At 36.8% G+C, this 16,923-nt stretch overlaps 1 protein-coding gene and 2 long non-coding RNA genes across 3 annotated transcripts; 1 reads left to right on the forward strand and 2 right to left on the reverse strand.

Moving 5' to 3' along the window:
* Positions 1 to 4,561: 4,561 nt before the first annotated feature.
* Positions 4,562 to 5,553, reverse strand: LOC131329796 (uncharacterized). The gene is made up of 2 exons (XR_009200847.1): positions 5,499 to 5,553; positions 4,562 to 5,077 (listed from the first exon to the last, which is right to left on the reverse strand). It is a non-coding gene; the product is annotated as an uncharacterized LOC131329796 (long non-coding RNA).
* A 3,023-nt stretch (positions 5,554 to 8,576) lies between these two features.
* LOC131329789 (uncharacterized) lies at positions 8,577 to 13,064 on the forward strand. The gene is made up of 4 exons (XR_009200840.1): positions 8,577 to 8,836; positions 11,293 to 11,371; positions 11,509 to 12,454; positions 12,659 to 13,064. It is a non-coding gene; the product is annotated as an uncharacterized LOC131329789 (long non-coding RNA).
* LOC131329726 (cold-responsive protein kinase 1-like) lies at positions 11,033 to 16,464 on the reverse strand. Its single transcript, XM_058363076.1, has 7 exons — positions 16,300 to 16,464; positions 16,008 to 16,169; positions 15,666 to 15,781; positions 14,832 to 15,042; positions 14,118 to 14,355; positions 12,311 to 12,461; positions 11,033 to 11,656 (listed from the first exon to the last, which is right to left on the reverse strand). Exons 2-7 carry the CDS (start codon positions 16,078 to 16,080, stop codon positions 11,267 to 11,269), a joined length of 1,179 nt encoding a protein of 392 aa, XP_058219059.1. The 5' UTR covers positions 16,081 to 16,169; positions 16,300 to 16,464; the 3' UTR covers positions 11,033 to 11,266.
* Positions 16,465 to 16,923: the final 459 nt, after the last annotated feature.

A 16,923-nucleotide genomic window follows, 5' to 3' on the forward strand; every position in this document is an offset into this window, starting at 1 on the left:
TATGTGAATTACAAATGGAGTTTTAAAACATAGATCCCACTCAAATTTTAGAAGACACAAAAGAAAAAGGTTCTCCCAAAAAAATTGAGTTTAATTGGACTTAATAAGTTTTAAATCATCTTTAAGATTCAACCAAATAAGAGAAGCTTTTTTCTATCGATATCTGATCAAACTTATTTTCATAAAGTTATTTCTCTTGCAAACTGGTAAGATACGAACTATTCAAATCAATATTTTAATACTTCGGCAAGACCCACCAAGTCGAATTTGAAGAGATCTCGAAAGACGGGGATGGAGGTGAGATTTGTCTCAAAGTCAAGGGTGGCCCATAGCGTATTACTGGTGGATGGTTGCATATTACTGGCAACTGGCGGATGGTTGCGTTGAATGGCCGAATCCAACGCTGTTGTGAATCTGTTTTTAGGGGGTGTTTGGATGGCCTGGTTTTGCATTTTCTAATTCCCATTTTTGGATTTTGGGTGTTTGGTAGGAAGAGGGAAAGTAGATTTTGGGTAAAATCCATTTTCCAATTTCTTGTTTCTAAAACAAAACAGATAATCTACAAAAAGGAGCTTTTTCAATTCCAATTTTTCCATTTTCGAATTTTGCCATGCCAAAAAGACAAGGCTACCCTTTCTCTTTTCAGATAATTCCCATTTTGCCATAATTTTGATTGAGTTTGATGCGTTTCAAATGTTAGTACTAGAACTAGAGTGGTAATTGAATGCTCTGAACTTAAATTGATGAGTGGTTTGGTTTTTAATTCTCAAGTTTCACGATTAGTGGTGCAGATGAGGAATGAACAGGCTGCAAATTGTTGCAGGCTTGCAGCGATGTTTTCTTGCTGATCATTTACCACTTTAGAGCCCGGGTTCTTGCCCTCTTGGCGGAGATGGTAACAGCTTGATGGGGATGGAAATTCCTGGTCCTTGTTTTCTTTCTAGTGTGATAACGATGCAAGATTAATTACTCCTATCATTCTCATCTCTCTTAAAGAAAGTACTCATAATTTTGGTTATTGAAAGTCGCTGCAAAGTTTAAGATGCTCTTCTTAGATCCATTTTGAGAACCAAAATCAAGGATTGTTCTGTATCATTGCTTAGGGTGGGTTCTTGTTAACTTAATTTTTATTCTTTCTGTTTTGTTGTCTTTTTTGAATTTTTGTCATATTTGTATTATATTTTTTGAATTAATTATTCGTCTCGACGAAAAGAGTTTGACACATATGAACAAAAAAAAAAAAGTCCACAGAAAGGCAAAAAAAGTATTCAACTCTTATGTTTTTTTTTAAAGCGTCGTCTTATATAAAAAAAAAAATTTAACATCGGTCTATTTTTTTATACTTTTTTGATTAATGATTAATTTTAAAAATCATAATGAAAAGCTAAACAAAAAGTAAGAAATACCGAAATAAGTTGTGGACAAATAAGTTTATAAGAACGCAGTTAGTATTACTTAAATTGAGCCCAAACATTATTTATATACATTATATACCATTATTAATAACCGGGGGCAACATAGTAAAAAATCAATTCATAATTCATTTTCATTCCATATCTTCCAAACACTACTCCTACTGCAAAATGCATTCTGCACATATCGTCCAAACACTTTACCAAATACAAAATACATTTTGGTCATAATCCCAAAAGCCAAAAAGCCAAAAAATGAAAAATGAAAAGCCAAAAAGTTGGCTCCCAAACACCCCCTTAGTTAGTAATTTTCTATTTTTCTTAGCACGTTGTTGGACCTATTCCTCTTGGCTCTTTTCCTTATTTCTGTCAACTACCCAAAGAACTCCCAACAAAATGATCCAGATTTCAACGTCCAGTTCTTCGAGACGCCCAGAAGGTAAAGGCATGTATTTTTTGTAAGTTATAAAAAGGATGGTGATAATGACGACCTATATTTTTTTTCGAAAATGATTGAGGTACCGACAGGGTGTAGGGATTTCGTACCGACCGGCTGCGCCAGGCAGTCTCCGGCCACCGGACGGCTGATCCGAGCCGTCCAAAAATTCTAAAAAAAAAAAACCGAGGGGGCCTCACGCGGGAATTAATGGCATCCGAGGTGTGTAGAGTGCTTGATCCGAGTACCCCTTTTTCGTGTATATATGTATATACGTGTATATACACGAAAAAAGGGTGCTCGGATCAAGCACCCTACACATCTCGGATGCCGTTAATTCCCTCAAGGGCCCCCTCGGTTTTTTTTTTTAAATTTTTGGACGGCTCGGATCGGCCGTCCGGTGGCCGGTGACGGTCCGGCGAGGCCGATCGGTACGAAATCCCTACACTCCCATCGGTATTTATAGCATTACTCTTTTTTTTTTTTAAATGTCAAAGCTTTTAGTACATAAAACATTTGTACTGTTGTAAAATACAAGCCCCGTATGGGCTGACGTTGCAACATTAATTGCGTGAAGTACAAAGTTCGTATGTACTGGCGTTTCAGCATCAGAAGAAACAACTTTGCATTATCAGAACCCAAATTATTATAATTGTACCATGTGTAAAGTACAAGACTTGTGTAACAAAAATTTTTTTGCATTATCAGCACCAAAATATGACAATTTCATGTTTCAATATTTCAGTGATTTATAACAGTCCCCCATCCCCAAAAAAAAAAATCGGATTTATTACCCTTCATTTCGTGCAAATATTTACTACTCCTATCAAGAAGTGGAAGAAATGAAAATAATTTAGACTTATTTTATTTGCTTTACCTTTTACTCACCTATTATAAATGTGTTCCACAAGTCAATCATCCAAACAGAGAATAACAAAAGTCAAAATAAGTATTCTCATAAACTTCCATAAAGTCATGACCGCCCACACTAAAAACCATCGGCAGCATCCTCATGAGGGTCTAATTGATAGATATGCCCCTATCTATGCCCCTTCATACCAAGGGAATCCAATGTCATGTAGCATGCAACCCTTTATTTAACCTTCTTTTCCAATGCATTTTAGCATGGGACACCAATGTTTGGACAAGAATGTATCTAGAATGTCACACTCGAGTCTCCTGAATGCACTATGAAGTGCGAATCTGTCATCAAAATTCTCGTTTTCTTTCCAATCGACGGAGAATCGACGGAAAATCGTATTGTAAGTTTGCTGGAATGTGGGTGTGAAAAGTGGAGTTTGGTTCCTTGCCGTATTTCAAGACTTCTTTGGAAACAAACAATGAAGTGGGTGAAGTATGGAAGAAGATTAACAAAATGGACTTTATTAACCCTAAAAAATAGAAGAACAATCAATCGAGATGATTGAGTGAACAATTACAAGTTAATTCTACTCCTAGAAAAGAAAAGATAAAGGCCTGATTGGCGTTGTTTGTGTGTCCTTGAAACTGCTACTAACTTGTACTTAAATAGGCCTCCTTACATTACATTTGAATTCAAAACTTCCCCCCCAAAGTGGCAGTTGAAAACTTCTCGGATTCTGATTATGAACCTCATTCAACTGCCGATCATGCCCACGTTGAGAACATTGTCTCGTTGATTGCGGTTTCCATCCTCTTCAATCGTGGAAACATGGGATCCACGTCCATTTGACACCTGTTACCCGATCGACGGTCCAAAATGCCACAAGAATACGCCACGTGTAGGCCAATCGATGGACAAGACTTTTTATAGTTTCACCATCGATTCACCTCTACTCTGAATCATTAAGTTAAGTCCATTCTATCCTCACATTTGCTCATATTTACCCCTGCCACGTGTCACCTGATCGACGGGTAAAAATAGAAATCTTAATTGTGGTACAAACAGAATCTCACGTATGTGAACAACTCTAGAGTCTCTAGACACATTTGTATCGAATTTGTGTCTCTAGCATTGCTCTAAACCTTTTGTTTTAAATTGTCCTACGGTGTCTTTAAAAAAAAATTTGTCCTACGCACCAAGATTAAAAAAAAAACATTTTTCCTAATAACCCAGGTGTCCGGACCAACTTACTCGCACTTCGACCAATCTTGGGAATCCAATCCAACCGCCCACTTACGGAGAGCTCAAGCTGGAAAAAAACGCCATACGAATTAACTCCAAATGAGTTGATAACACATGGAAAATTTCCAACTTGAGACGGAAGAATCCAGTGATAACATTAATAAAAGATAAACACATGGCAGAAATGGCACGTTTTTTGATCTCTCCCATAAAAAAGGGATAATGCTATGGTGTCTCCGGTCATTTTGGGGACACCGTAATTTTTGGCATAATTTTACCATTATGAGCATAACTAAATCAGGAAAGAACCCAACTTAAATAAACTCGTTCAACCCAACTTGAAGAACTTTTGAATTTTCTATTTCCACTCTTGCCAACTAAACAAGATACCTTGTATATCTCCTTTATGATCTTTCCTCTCCAACTACCTAATCTCAAAATCTGCAGTTACGATATAATAAGGACAACTAGAATGAGACAGGCCAACCTCATCCAACCAATTCAAGATCATTTGCTGGCCCAATGAATAAACAACTTAACTAACCATTAAACATGCAGTACTCGTTCTTCTTTTCTTTTTTCTTTTTTACTTTTCACAACAGCAGCGTAGAACTTAAAGAAGTTGGTTCGATAGACAAAGCCGGCACCCAATTTCTGGTCACCGGGTTACTCTTCACATGTGGACCTTCAAAGAAACTGATAACAAGGGAAGAAACCTATCTCATGTACATATGCAGGCTGATAAGTATCATTGGTTATCTAATGTTCCCACCCCTTTGACAAAATTAATAGGCATTTTCGGTAGGTCTGCATATCTATTTCCGGACCAACAACTACTATTCTGGAGTTATGTAGATGATCTTCGCCCTTGTTTCTTTACCTTCTTTTGATGCAATCATGCAACTCGAAGGGTTCCAACTCTTTCTGAGTCCTGGATGTCTCGGAAAAGATACCTGCTGCCAGGGCTTCTTGTAACCATAGTTCAAACTCTTCCTCTTCATCCAACATCTCTGCATCCAAATCCCATGGATATCTGCTTGTGTTGGATCTCTGGGTTGTTTTCTCCAGCCCAACCATGTTTACTTGGAAACTGGGTCGATGAGTATTCGGCCTACAAGCTATTCCCTGTTTGGATTACTTTGAGCTCTAAGTATCAGAGATGGAATTGCAGAAGAGAAGTAATAATTCTTCTAGAAATTAGATTCACAACACCAGCACAAGATTGTTTGCCTCAGACTTTGTGAACCAAACAGACGGATCACAGGTTCATGGTGTTAGGCTCCAAAAAGCATCGACTTTTCCAGATGCTTGGACCCTTGAATTTACTTTGGACTTTATCAAAGATGAAAATAGGTATAGAAGCAACTATCTATCTCCAAGCTTTTTTTCCTCTCCAAAATTTATCCATTTCAGAAATCTGTGTTCTTCGATGTCAGGTAGAATTGACTCCATAATGTAGCAACAATCAAAATATGTACAATGTTCAAACAAGGAATTAGGCAGAACCAGCACCTATATATGGGGAGATGGGTACATAAAAACTGACCTGAAAAATAGCCCATTCTGATACATCAAGTGTCTTGCTCTCAGCACAAACAAAGAAGAATGATTACCACGATAAGTAGATAACCAACAGGGTCGATACACTGTATAGATAATCTGAAGATCAGCCTTCCATGCTAAACGACAGCAAGAAAACTAAAGGATCCATAAATGACATTTGCTAGTTAAGTACAGACAAAAAATATATATATGGAACCAACATCAATGCTAAAACAGATGATCTCCATACAGAACCAGCAATAAAACTGAAAGAAAACCATATTGGTAGAATCTTACAAGTTCGGAGCTCAACTTTCTTGATTTGATTAGTCTTCAGAACAAAAGCAAAAATTCTTCTTCACAGCTGTACTTCCATTAGAAAACATGGAAGAATCATCTTTTTTCCAATTAATAGTAACAAAATGGCAAATATTTCCCTGTTTCTGCAGCGACAAAAGAATATTACCCAATTTTAATTCACTTCAGAAAATAAAAGGCGAAAAAGTATTGTTCTTGGGACTGGTTTTCTCAAGTTGAGAACACATGTTCAAACTTCTATGACAGAAACCTCAGGCTTCGACCTAAAACAAAACCAATAGTAAGCAGCTCTAACTATTTACTAGAACCGAAAAATGAAATGTGGTTGTAGAGAACATTTGGGCCCCAATTAACAGCCACGAGGACACCCTCAGCACCTTTTGAAATCTTAGCTAAAACTTCGAGATGTTACAATAAGTAATAGAAAATTGAGAAGCAATTCAACTCAATAAACAAGGATCAATAGAACCAATAAATCAAGCTTCCATGGAAAGGAGACCTTTTGAGGCCGTCCAAATACCGATGAGCCTTTGTATTCAACCCATCCATCTCCATACTTTGCTTGATGGTATTGACAGCAATCCTAAATCCAAAACAGGTCTCAGACACTTAATGCAATTGAGTGCAGAGTGTCAACTGAGAGGGAGAGAGACAGATAAGTCCAGGAAGTGGATAAAATAATCATCATGGATGCTTAATTCACCAACAGGATTAAGTTATACAACACATACACATACTCAACGTGTTCCCAACGTTTCTATCTCCTAATTTTTCTGAAAAAGGAACTTGTCGTGTCTGTGTCCAATGCCAGTATCCATGCTTCTTAACATCTAGCAAAGCATAAACAAAGAAATGACCAACCGAAGGGTTTTCCTTTCACTATTAAGCCAAATGAAATAACTGCTTGTGGTTGAAAATTTGAGGGTGGGGATGAATGAGCAGTGGAAGCCATAGCTTCCAAATTGGCAAGTGGTTTCTACCTAATCGAGTTCTGAGCTCTGTCACGAGAGAATCGACCACGGCCAAAGATCCACCAGATAATCAACACATGGATTCTACACATCGGAATTCGCATATACAGAAACTTATCCAAACATTCGAGAAAGCAAAATAATAGATTTTTGTGATGAAGACAAGAATTGTCCAAAAAATCCAAGCACCGAAAATGAAGAACGACCTGAATTAAATTAGGCAACATGAAACAAAGTAATCAGAAGCTTGATTCGAATTGTATTCGATTAGGATAAAAATTGAGCTTTTGCGTATCTTATATGTGAGTAGGGGTGATAAAGGAGCCAACATCTCTCAATAAGCAAGAGCACTTCTCGAGAAGCTTTTGTTGTTGTTCTATGTACGAGCCGAGCATGTACTTGATTAAGCTTGAAAACTTAAGGACCTTAAAAAAATATGTTCGAGCTTAACTTGTTTATAAGACAAGCTAATCTTAAACGAGCTTTAATCAAACCAAACACGAGCCTATCTCAAGTAACTTGAATTTTTTATTTTATAGATAATGAGCCGAAGAGTAGCTTGCAAGCTTTATTTTTTAAGTAACAAATCAATGTTGAATAAGCTTTTAACAATTTAGCTCAGACTACTTGTTTAGCAGCCAACAGCTGTCTATGTGAGGGCTAGAATCAATTACAAGATAAACGGGGAAGACGACTGGTGTAAGGGTTAGCTGGACATTTCGGGCGATCAGCACCCATTTCAAACTCACATGCATTTAAGAGACGCGAGGTTGCACAAAACGACATCAAGCGGGTTTCATTGGGACCTCGCATCTTGAATGCCGGAGGTCCTCAAACGACGTCGACCATGTAGGTTCCATTCAAACTTCTCATCTTGAATAGATCTCCACATATAATAAAGCACGCTAGATTGTGGATGAACCTCAGTTTGAAGCCGTGTCACACGTTTGGAGTGTCAGAAAAAACCCACACATGAAAAAGCAAGAGCTACACATTGCCAACGTTCTAAAAATTGCTAGGCACTACACATTGCTAATGACCATGAAATCCCATATAAACGCAATGATCATGAGCAGTTCTTCCTCGTGTGCAATGTATCCAAGAACAACGAAAGTTATACATAAACTGGAAACTAGACTTGGGGTTTGGCCTGACAGGAATACGACGGGATGGAGTGCAAATTTAGTCAAACAGGTCCACGAAGCGAAACACTAGAAGAAAGTGCATAAAAATGGGAGGGCATGTACTATCATATCCTCGGTAGCACATGCACTTCGTCAAATGCTGGTGTCGGACACTTGAATTCTAGTGTCCTATTTTGTCTATTTTTTTTTTCATTTGGACACTCAAGAAATACTCTAAACACTCCTGGGATACCTTCGCAAGTTGGGGGTGTTAAACGAAATGGTATACTTCAATTAAAATCCAGAGAAGTCTTATTCTTTGTGCGGCAGATAATGTATTACTTATTGATTACGAAGATACGTGATGAAACACTTTTATAATAAGTAAGATTTAAAAGATAGACTATATCTGTATTCTATATTCGTATAATAGTGTAAAACAACACTATGTTTTAAAACGCGCCCCTCCACATGTTATGTCCACCAATTTTCTAAAATTTACGTGTGGATGCTACATAGACCATATCCAATAGAGTTTTCTTTTTCATATTTTCTATCACATACATTCAACCGTTCTCATCTATATCTGTCTATTCCCAAAATACCCTTCCTACTTCCCCTCCCCCAAAACAACGCAGCCCCCCCAAACCAAACGACATATCCTTAACCCCCAAACAACGTATCGAGTTGATCTACAAACGGCTCTCTCCATCTCTCAAACGCTCTCTCAACCGCTTCAATGGTTGTCCCCTCCCTCTTCCTCTGACTCTCACTCCATATTCTTCTACGACCTTTAATGCGTTTTTGGACTGCTGTCGACATTCATCTCAGACGAACCTGGTATCCGTATTGAGCCCTTCATCCAGTTCTCATGGATACAAGAATCCCACTTGACTGCCAAAGTTACTCATGCCAACAATATTTGCATAGTAAGTTCAATCTTTCTCATCCTCTGTGCCTCCATCTTCATAGATTGTAAACATCTAGATTAGTAGAAACTTTGGCAACATTTATCTCTGCTGCCAAATGGATGCCACCATCAACATCAAACTGACGTCCCTTTACGAAAAAAACTGATATATATGCTGATGTTATGCACACCAAATAGTTGATGGAATTACTCAACATTACTGGGTGTTGGATTAAGGGCATTAGTTTCCCTTGGTGCTAAGTGACCACAAATTAGACAGTTTTAGTTACATAATGGTATTGGGTTTTGGGTTCGTATCAAGCAAGCCCGACTCCATTGCCCCAAATTCATAACAAGTACACATGTACTCATGTTAGTTATACCATCTAATTGATTGAACCGACCGTGTTTTTTCTCCACCAATGGTGTCTTAGGAGTGAATTTTTTGTTTTGAAATTGAGTAGGCAATGCTGAAGCACAGATCCTTTGTTTTCAAATGTTAACATCTCTACTCACCCCAACAGTTCGATTAAATTCGTTAGCCAAAATTTTCTATGATTGCCAACTGGTTTTAGAATTGCATTCATTCTGGAATCTGGATGCATTTCCCTCATGGTTATTTTGTGAATTAGATACTGAAGTTCATGACTTCTGTTTTGCATTGGTTTTGACATTTGCAGTTATCTTCTTATCCATAAGGTACTAATGGGCCTGGCAGACATAAGGTCCTAATGGCCATGGTGGACTAAAGATTTTCTTACGCAATAGATCGAAAGTCATTTTCTTTAGTTTGACTTTGGAATATTTAGATGACAACTCACAAGCTTAAAGTTTTGGATATAGTGTCTTATCCTTCTTATTGTGGTATCTTTTTGGCACCTGCCAGCATGAAATCACAAAACATCAGTTTGTCTCATCTTGATTTGGATCATTGAATTTGCCAGCTTTGAATTTGTCTCATCAGTTTGTTATGGTTGTTCGTTTTTGGTTTTGTTCGCTAAAAAGTTCTCTTACTTTCAAATTTGTTTGGATACATAAAAGAAATGCATGCACATGTGATTTCGTTCAGCAAAATTTTCCTTCCCTTTGATGTATTTGAAGATCTATTCTTCTTGTTCATACTTCATATCTATAAGCATTTGTGTGAATATGTATTATGCTCCTATGCTGGGGTCTGCGTTTGTGTGTGGATATTTTTATGTCTATGGAATCTTCTTTTGTGTTATAGAATGAAGATTAATAACGCATATTTTCTTTAAGCTTTTGAACATATATATCTCCTGATGGCCATATGTGGACAATGGTCATAGCTACGGAGACAACATGGAAACTATTGGAGGGTTCCTTGTTCGCATTTAAGGAATACCAGGTTCAGCCACTGAAGATTTTTGATGAGATTGTAGGTTTGTTGAGTTCTTCAGAAGAATACTCTTAAAGGTACCTAGGTTGTGACATTTGACGAAAAAGAAGAGTGAGTTGTTGATAATTGGGCTTTGTTGTTCTCATTCTCTTTACTAGAATTTGAAGTTGCTATGAGTCTACATTAATACATTTGTTACCTAAATAAGTACGAACTTTTTTTTACAAGTGGGTCATAACTTGGTTGGTGCTTCCTTTTTGCAGACCTTTTGAGTCATACTCTTGCATATTGGATAATACTCAGTCTTGATGTGGTGGCTAGGAACCTTTGAAGTGGACAACTTACTTCATTGTTCGTAGGAGGTTTCAATTTTTTATAAGCTTTGGCATGTGTTGTACTAATATTTTCAATGTGTACTGGTTTTTTGGCAAGGTATAATAATATATCCATTGACTAATAAGGGTGTGAAAATAAACTTCCTGTAAAATTGTTCATCTTTGGTAACGATGTTCTTGTCTTTTCATATTAAAAAAACTTCATGTAGAACTTAGACGCATTTGTATTTATGCCCAACACATTAACACAATGTGTAAAAATGTAGGGAAGATCTCTAATGGTTTTCTATTTGGTCACTTTTGATGCGAAAATTAATTATCTATTGAGAACTAGCAAATAATATTGCTTGGAAAAATAAATGTACTTGGAGCAATGGATCTTTGAAGTTGTTCTTGGGAAATGATAATGCACTAAAGATTAAATGTTGAATTTACATTTGACATTCTTATTGCGTAGTTTCTAATGCTATTTGAGACCATTTTGATCGCATCCACCTGAAAAATAGTTCCAGAAAATCTATTTTAATTACTTCACATGTTTCGCACGTGTCAGTTTACTAGTTTACAAAAGTATCTCTGCTCAAAAACTACATTAAGAGACGAACTAACACATTAAAATATACATTTTACTTCTCCTGGCTGTGGTTTACCTACCGTACAATTTGCAAAAGATTACATGACCCATAAAAGCCAAGAAAAAAATACAACGAAATTTGATCAACCAATCTCTCTCAAATGACCTGAAAAAAATATATTAAATGCTCCGATCGTATATTGCAGTAAAGGTCATGGTTGGCACAGACATCATTTCCGATGACGACAGTGAATTCTTGAGGTTACCCAAGCTAGAAGTATCAATGTAGGAACTGTTGGTTTTATTAGGCTTAGCTTTGTGGGTTGTTTTGTCCCTAAGGTCCATGAATTCAGAGATTAGGGCTGGCTTTTTAATCTCTTTTCCTTCAATGTCAATTTCACCCGTTAACATCTTGACCACAGTTGACATGAAGGGCCGGATATTTGGAGCGTCTTGGGTGCAGAGAAGACCAATCTTCAAGAATCTGCAAGCTACTTCAGCGTCGAATTCCCCATTCAATGACGTATCTACCAATCCCACAAGCTCACTTCTCTCGTAAAGTTCCCATGTCTGTTACAATAAAATTTACATATTACATTCTGCATAATTTTACAGCACTAATCAAGTAGAACCTGCATTTCTAGGAATGCAGAAATTACAACCTTCCACTACCATAGGCAGTGTAGACTCCTACATCTCATGGTATCTCTATTCAGTTTGTCATACTTAATTCTAAAGCATCATGCTGAAAAAGAACAGTGATTTTGTTCCAAGGATGTGCAAAGAAACAATGATGACAAATGACAATGCTGAATATATACACGGGAATATGTATTTGTTTCTCCAAGTTTGACAACTATTATACAGTAGCTCCAAGCCATACATAGGTTATACCACCATAAGTTCCTTTCATGAGATGATTGTCAGCACTGGATGTACAATTTACAGCAGAACATAAAAATGTGAAAAGAACAAAATTTTCCATTTGTTGATGTTTTTTCAATTTTGTTAAAGGGAAGAAAACAGGGTTAAAAACATGATAAAGTGAGGAAAGTTAGCCACAGCTTACTTTTCCTACACAGTTCAATTTTTCATCACTGTTACACCAAGTTTTTCCCTATTACTTTTTGTCATCACGGAATTAGGTGATTCATTAGATTAACTGACACACCTAATCACCACTTCGTATGAAAATATTGATAAGTTTGTGGAAAAACTTCATACCCTTCCAAGAAGATATTGCTCTGCGATAGGTAATCGACTATTCATGTTGCGTCTTCCAGTAACTATTTCCACAAGGAGAACGCCAAAGCTGTATACGTCTGCTTTACGTGTCAACTGCCCTCTTATTGCATACTCTGGTGCCAGGTAACCGCTGAAACAACAAATGCAAGTATAAATTCAAGATGGTAAAACTTGCATGGCCACTGAAACATCAAAGAAGAATTGAATCCAAATTCTATAAGGAGTGTTCTTATTGGATTTTACTACTTTCTGTATTCAATAACTTGATTTATAATGATGAGATCAATGTTTTATTTGTTATTTTGTGTGCCGTTCTATTATGTACAGGAGGATAATGGAATTCCAATGATCCCCCATACGTTCAGTTCAACAAAAGATGTGGTCTCAGTTCACATCAACTATGACCTCTCAAAAAGACCAAATGGTTTGAATTTGTTGGCAATGGGCTAGTGCCAAATTAAATAGAACGTATACTTGTAATTTGCAAAGTTCCTTCTGCAGGCATACCATTTGGCGTCATAAGCCAAATTAAACAAGATTAATTCTTCCTTTCAGTTGTAGGTTTTCGGGGACTGAGGATGTTAAAGACACAAGACGTGTTAGTCTTGGTCTGTCGTAGGTGGGTTTACTCATGTCTATTGATTTTTTTTATATGAATGGTTAGTTTTATCATGTAAGGGCGGTTGTGGACATTGTATCTAAAGTCGTAAGCTCCTGGCAGCATTTATTTGTTTGCTAAGATCCCTGTTTCTATTATCTCATTCTCACAATAGCACTGTTGGTACTTCTTAGTACCTACCCGAGAGAGAGAGAGAGAGAGAGATGTGTGATTTTGGAAGCCATATCAGCATAATCAAAAGCAAGATTCCAATGATTATAGCAGTTGAAAGAACAACAGGTCATTAGCAGTTGAAAAAGGATGTGATTTTGGCGCTCCATATTTAACCAGTGGCACTTCACTTTTTGTTTTACCATCTCACTGTTAGATTTCTTGGAGGGTTCCAACCTAAAACCAATTGGCTATAAGTGGAGTAACTTCTAGAATTTATTAACCAAGCTTGGGTGGCTTAGATGAGCGAGCGATGTAGAACAAGTCTAACACTCCCCCTCACGTGCAGCCCAGATGCACGTGGAGGTGACAAACCAGGAGCTGACTAACTGACTGACTCAGGCGACAGAGATGACAGAGACTTTCCCACGCGAGGTGAGGCCATCCAAGACCTAGCTCTGATACCATGTTAGATTTCTTGGAGGGTTCCAACCTAAAACCAGGAGCTGACTGACTGAGTGACTCGGGCGACAGAGATGACAGAGACTTTCCCACGCGAGGTGAGGCCACCCAAAACCTAGCTCTGATACCATGTTAGATTTCTTGAAGGGTTCCAACCTAAAACCAATTGGCTATAAGTAGAGTAACCTCTAGAATTTATTAACCAAGCTTGGGTGGCTTAGATGAGCGATGTAGGACAAGTCTAACACTCACATAATCAAGACATGAAATGGAGTGCCAGTGGCTAAAACTGAAGTGTGCCAAAATCAATTTCCATTGAGAAAATGTCAAAAGTAGAATGATTTATATGGCAACTTAAGCTGCCATTTCTTTGTAGACATCTTCTGCAGGGCGTGGAATTGGTTGATACCAACCCGCAATCCATCTCTGTCCCAGGTAAGAATACATGAATGTTACATTTGGAAAGTCTATAAGAATAAAATCAAGATGAACTCCTATGATTATATATGAAACAACAAAAGGATGCAATATCTAAACAAGTTTGTTAGTACTTACATCGTTCCTGCCACGCGAGTACTGACATGAGTCATGTTGGCTGGGATAAGTTTTGCAAGACCAAAATCTGAAATTTTGGGAGTCAAGTCTTTGTCAAGGAGTATATTGCTAGCTTTTATATCTCGATGAACAATATGGGGCCGCACTTCCTCATGAAGAAAGGCAAGCCCCTGCGCAACTCCAATGCAAATTCTAGTACGTGTTCGCCAACCAAACAGCATGCTACTGTCACCTCCACCTGCAAGCCAAAGGGTTAAATCATTGTAGTCAAACTGATTCAACAGAACTTCAATCGTATAGAATATGTTTAATTACTCAACATCATTGGATATGATGATAATGTTTGAATGCCAAAATGAAAATGCCACATTTGAGCTTTACGGCAATCCAGTGAATTAAGAATGCGTTCACAAAATAGGAAGGATTTTGTCAGGCCTTGTGGTAATCCGTAATCCACTAATCTGGAAATAACTTTTCTAGTAACTGAAAGTATCTTTTTCTTCATTGTACGGATAAATTTTCAAAAGCTTCGTATGCTCCATAAGGAATGACTATTATGTAGCTTTTAAGCAGCATTTCTATAAGGTTTCCAATATTCCCCCATCGTACCAAGCAAAAAGCCTCAATAATATTCTCTTCTTTTTTTTTTTTCGAAATGAAAGCCTCAATAATATTCAAGAACTTAAAAAATCAAGAATAAATTAATGGAATTACCGAGAAGAGTCTGAGCAAGACTGTTATTCTCAAGGTAGCTGTAAACCAGAATCCTATGATCTCCTTCCGCACAACAGCCATAAAGCTTGACTAAGTTTTCGTGCTCTATATCTGCAATCACTTTAATCTCTGTCAAGAATTCCCTTACTCCTTGTTTTGATTGAGCTGAAAGAACCTTTAGGGCAGCAATCTTTCCATTTTTAAGCCTCCCCTACAAGTTATTTTTATTTAAAGTAAACGTTAGTTAGTCTAGTGACGCAATACACAAATTTACCATTGTTTAATAACATGTTATATGCAGGGACGGAGGGAAAGGGGGGCACGTGCCCCCGCTCAAAACTAAAATAATTTTGTTATATTTTGCAAAATTATAAAATTAAGTGTGCTATTACACATAAACAAGTGCATATATCTTGAAAATATACATATAAAATTAGTTTTATATTTTAATTTCGCCATATGGTGCATTTATATTTATTGATTTTCAAACTATTTGTCTACTTAGATCGATTATTTTTTCATTGTACTTATTTTTAACCGTCTAAGAGCAATATTTTAAAATAATATCATTAATAAAATTTATTCGATTATTCTAAAACTTGTCGATGTTCATGTAAAACATACTATCAAACTTTGTCTGAGATTTTGTACTTTTTTTTACATAATTTAAGTGAAAGTATGTGTTAAATATTTTTGTAGTTTGTATTGCATGCCTTAATTATGTAATGATCTTATTGTGGTTAACTAGAAAAATAAATTTTCGCCACTATGATTAACAAAGTGTCCCCACTAAACGACATTTCTGAATCCGTCCCTGGTTATATGTTCAATTACCTTATATACGGAACCGAAACCACCCTCCCCAACTTTATTGGTGGGACAGAAATCATCGGTGGCAATTCTTAGCTCTTTATATGTGAAGAGATTGAGATTGTGGACGCTTGAAAGCTCTGCTCATGACAAAATATAAGGATCTTTAGATACTGATCACAGAATTAACACTAAGGTGAATATTTTCCTAGACAAGTATTTAACATAAACAGGTCATTTAAGAAATTAAAAACCATATGAAAAAGGAGAGAACTTCATCTGCTATCAGTTCAAATATTTTTTAAACTTCATCTCAAGAAAAAGAATTCAAAAAATTATGTCCATCGGTAACAGCTAAGAGTATACCTTCATCCAATTCTGTAGATCGTTTTGTTGATGATCCGTCTCTCCTGCCGAACAAACAAGAGAAACAAGTCATAACTGCGCGATATATATACCGGTGACCTGTTTTCCCCACCCCACTGTCTGTAACTGCTTCAGATTAAACCAATATCAAAACCTGCCAAACTGAATCATAAACATACATGTTATCCAAGAAGGAAAGTACTCCACCTAATGAAAACGTTAAAACCTTCAAAAAAGGATTTCAAATTCTCAGAATACTCTGATAAAAAAAAAAAAAAATTTCTCAGAATACCTTTGGTTGCCGAAAAGCTTATCAGAATTTCTCAGAATACTGTAAATGTTTGTGATTTTGCATGTGCTTAATTTTCTTTGTTTCTCAGTTGGAGTTTCTCTTTTGATAGCGTCACAAATTTTAAGCATGTTCGTTCCTGATTCCAATAACAACACAAAACTCCCATAACTGCCTCATTTTTAGGGTAGAATTTGGGGTACATAAGCTCCTCTAATTCCCTACTTCAAAGATTCTATTTCAAGAGTTACAAAAAGAAGTCTAAGCAAACCTAGGCTCATATATATAAAGTATAAACCTCTATTTTTGCCAATCTTATAAGAATATGATTCATATCAAATTTGAAGATAGATTTTCTGGAATTACACTGCGCCAATGCACTACGATAGTGGAGTGTGGCTTGTTGGGCTAAATGGGGATCGGAGCACGTCATCATGATCCAAACCATTCATTTTGTATAGCACGCCAAGTATATGTTCTTTTCATGAAAAATTAAGTTTATCGGACATTTGTTGCCACATAGTTAAGAAACTTGGACAACATAGAAATAAGGTCATTATGATTTAGTCAGATAAATATATACCCGTCAGGTTGGCTACAAATGTCCAATCAACTTAATTTTCAACA

This window comes from Rhododendron vialii, chromosome 6a, assembly GCF_030253575.1.
Source record: "Rhododendron vialii isolate Sample 1 chromosome 6a, ASM3025357v1".
Lineage (NCBI taxonomy): Eukaryota > Viridiplantae > Streptophyta > Magnoliopsida > Ericales > Ericaceae > Rhododendron > Rhododendron vialii.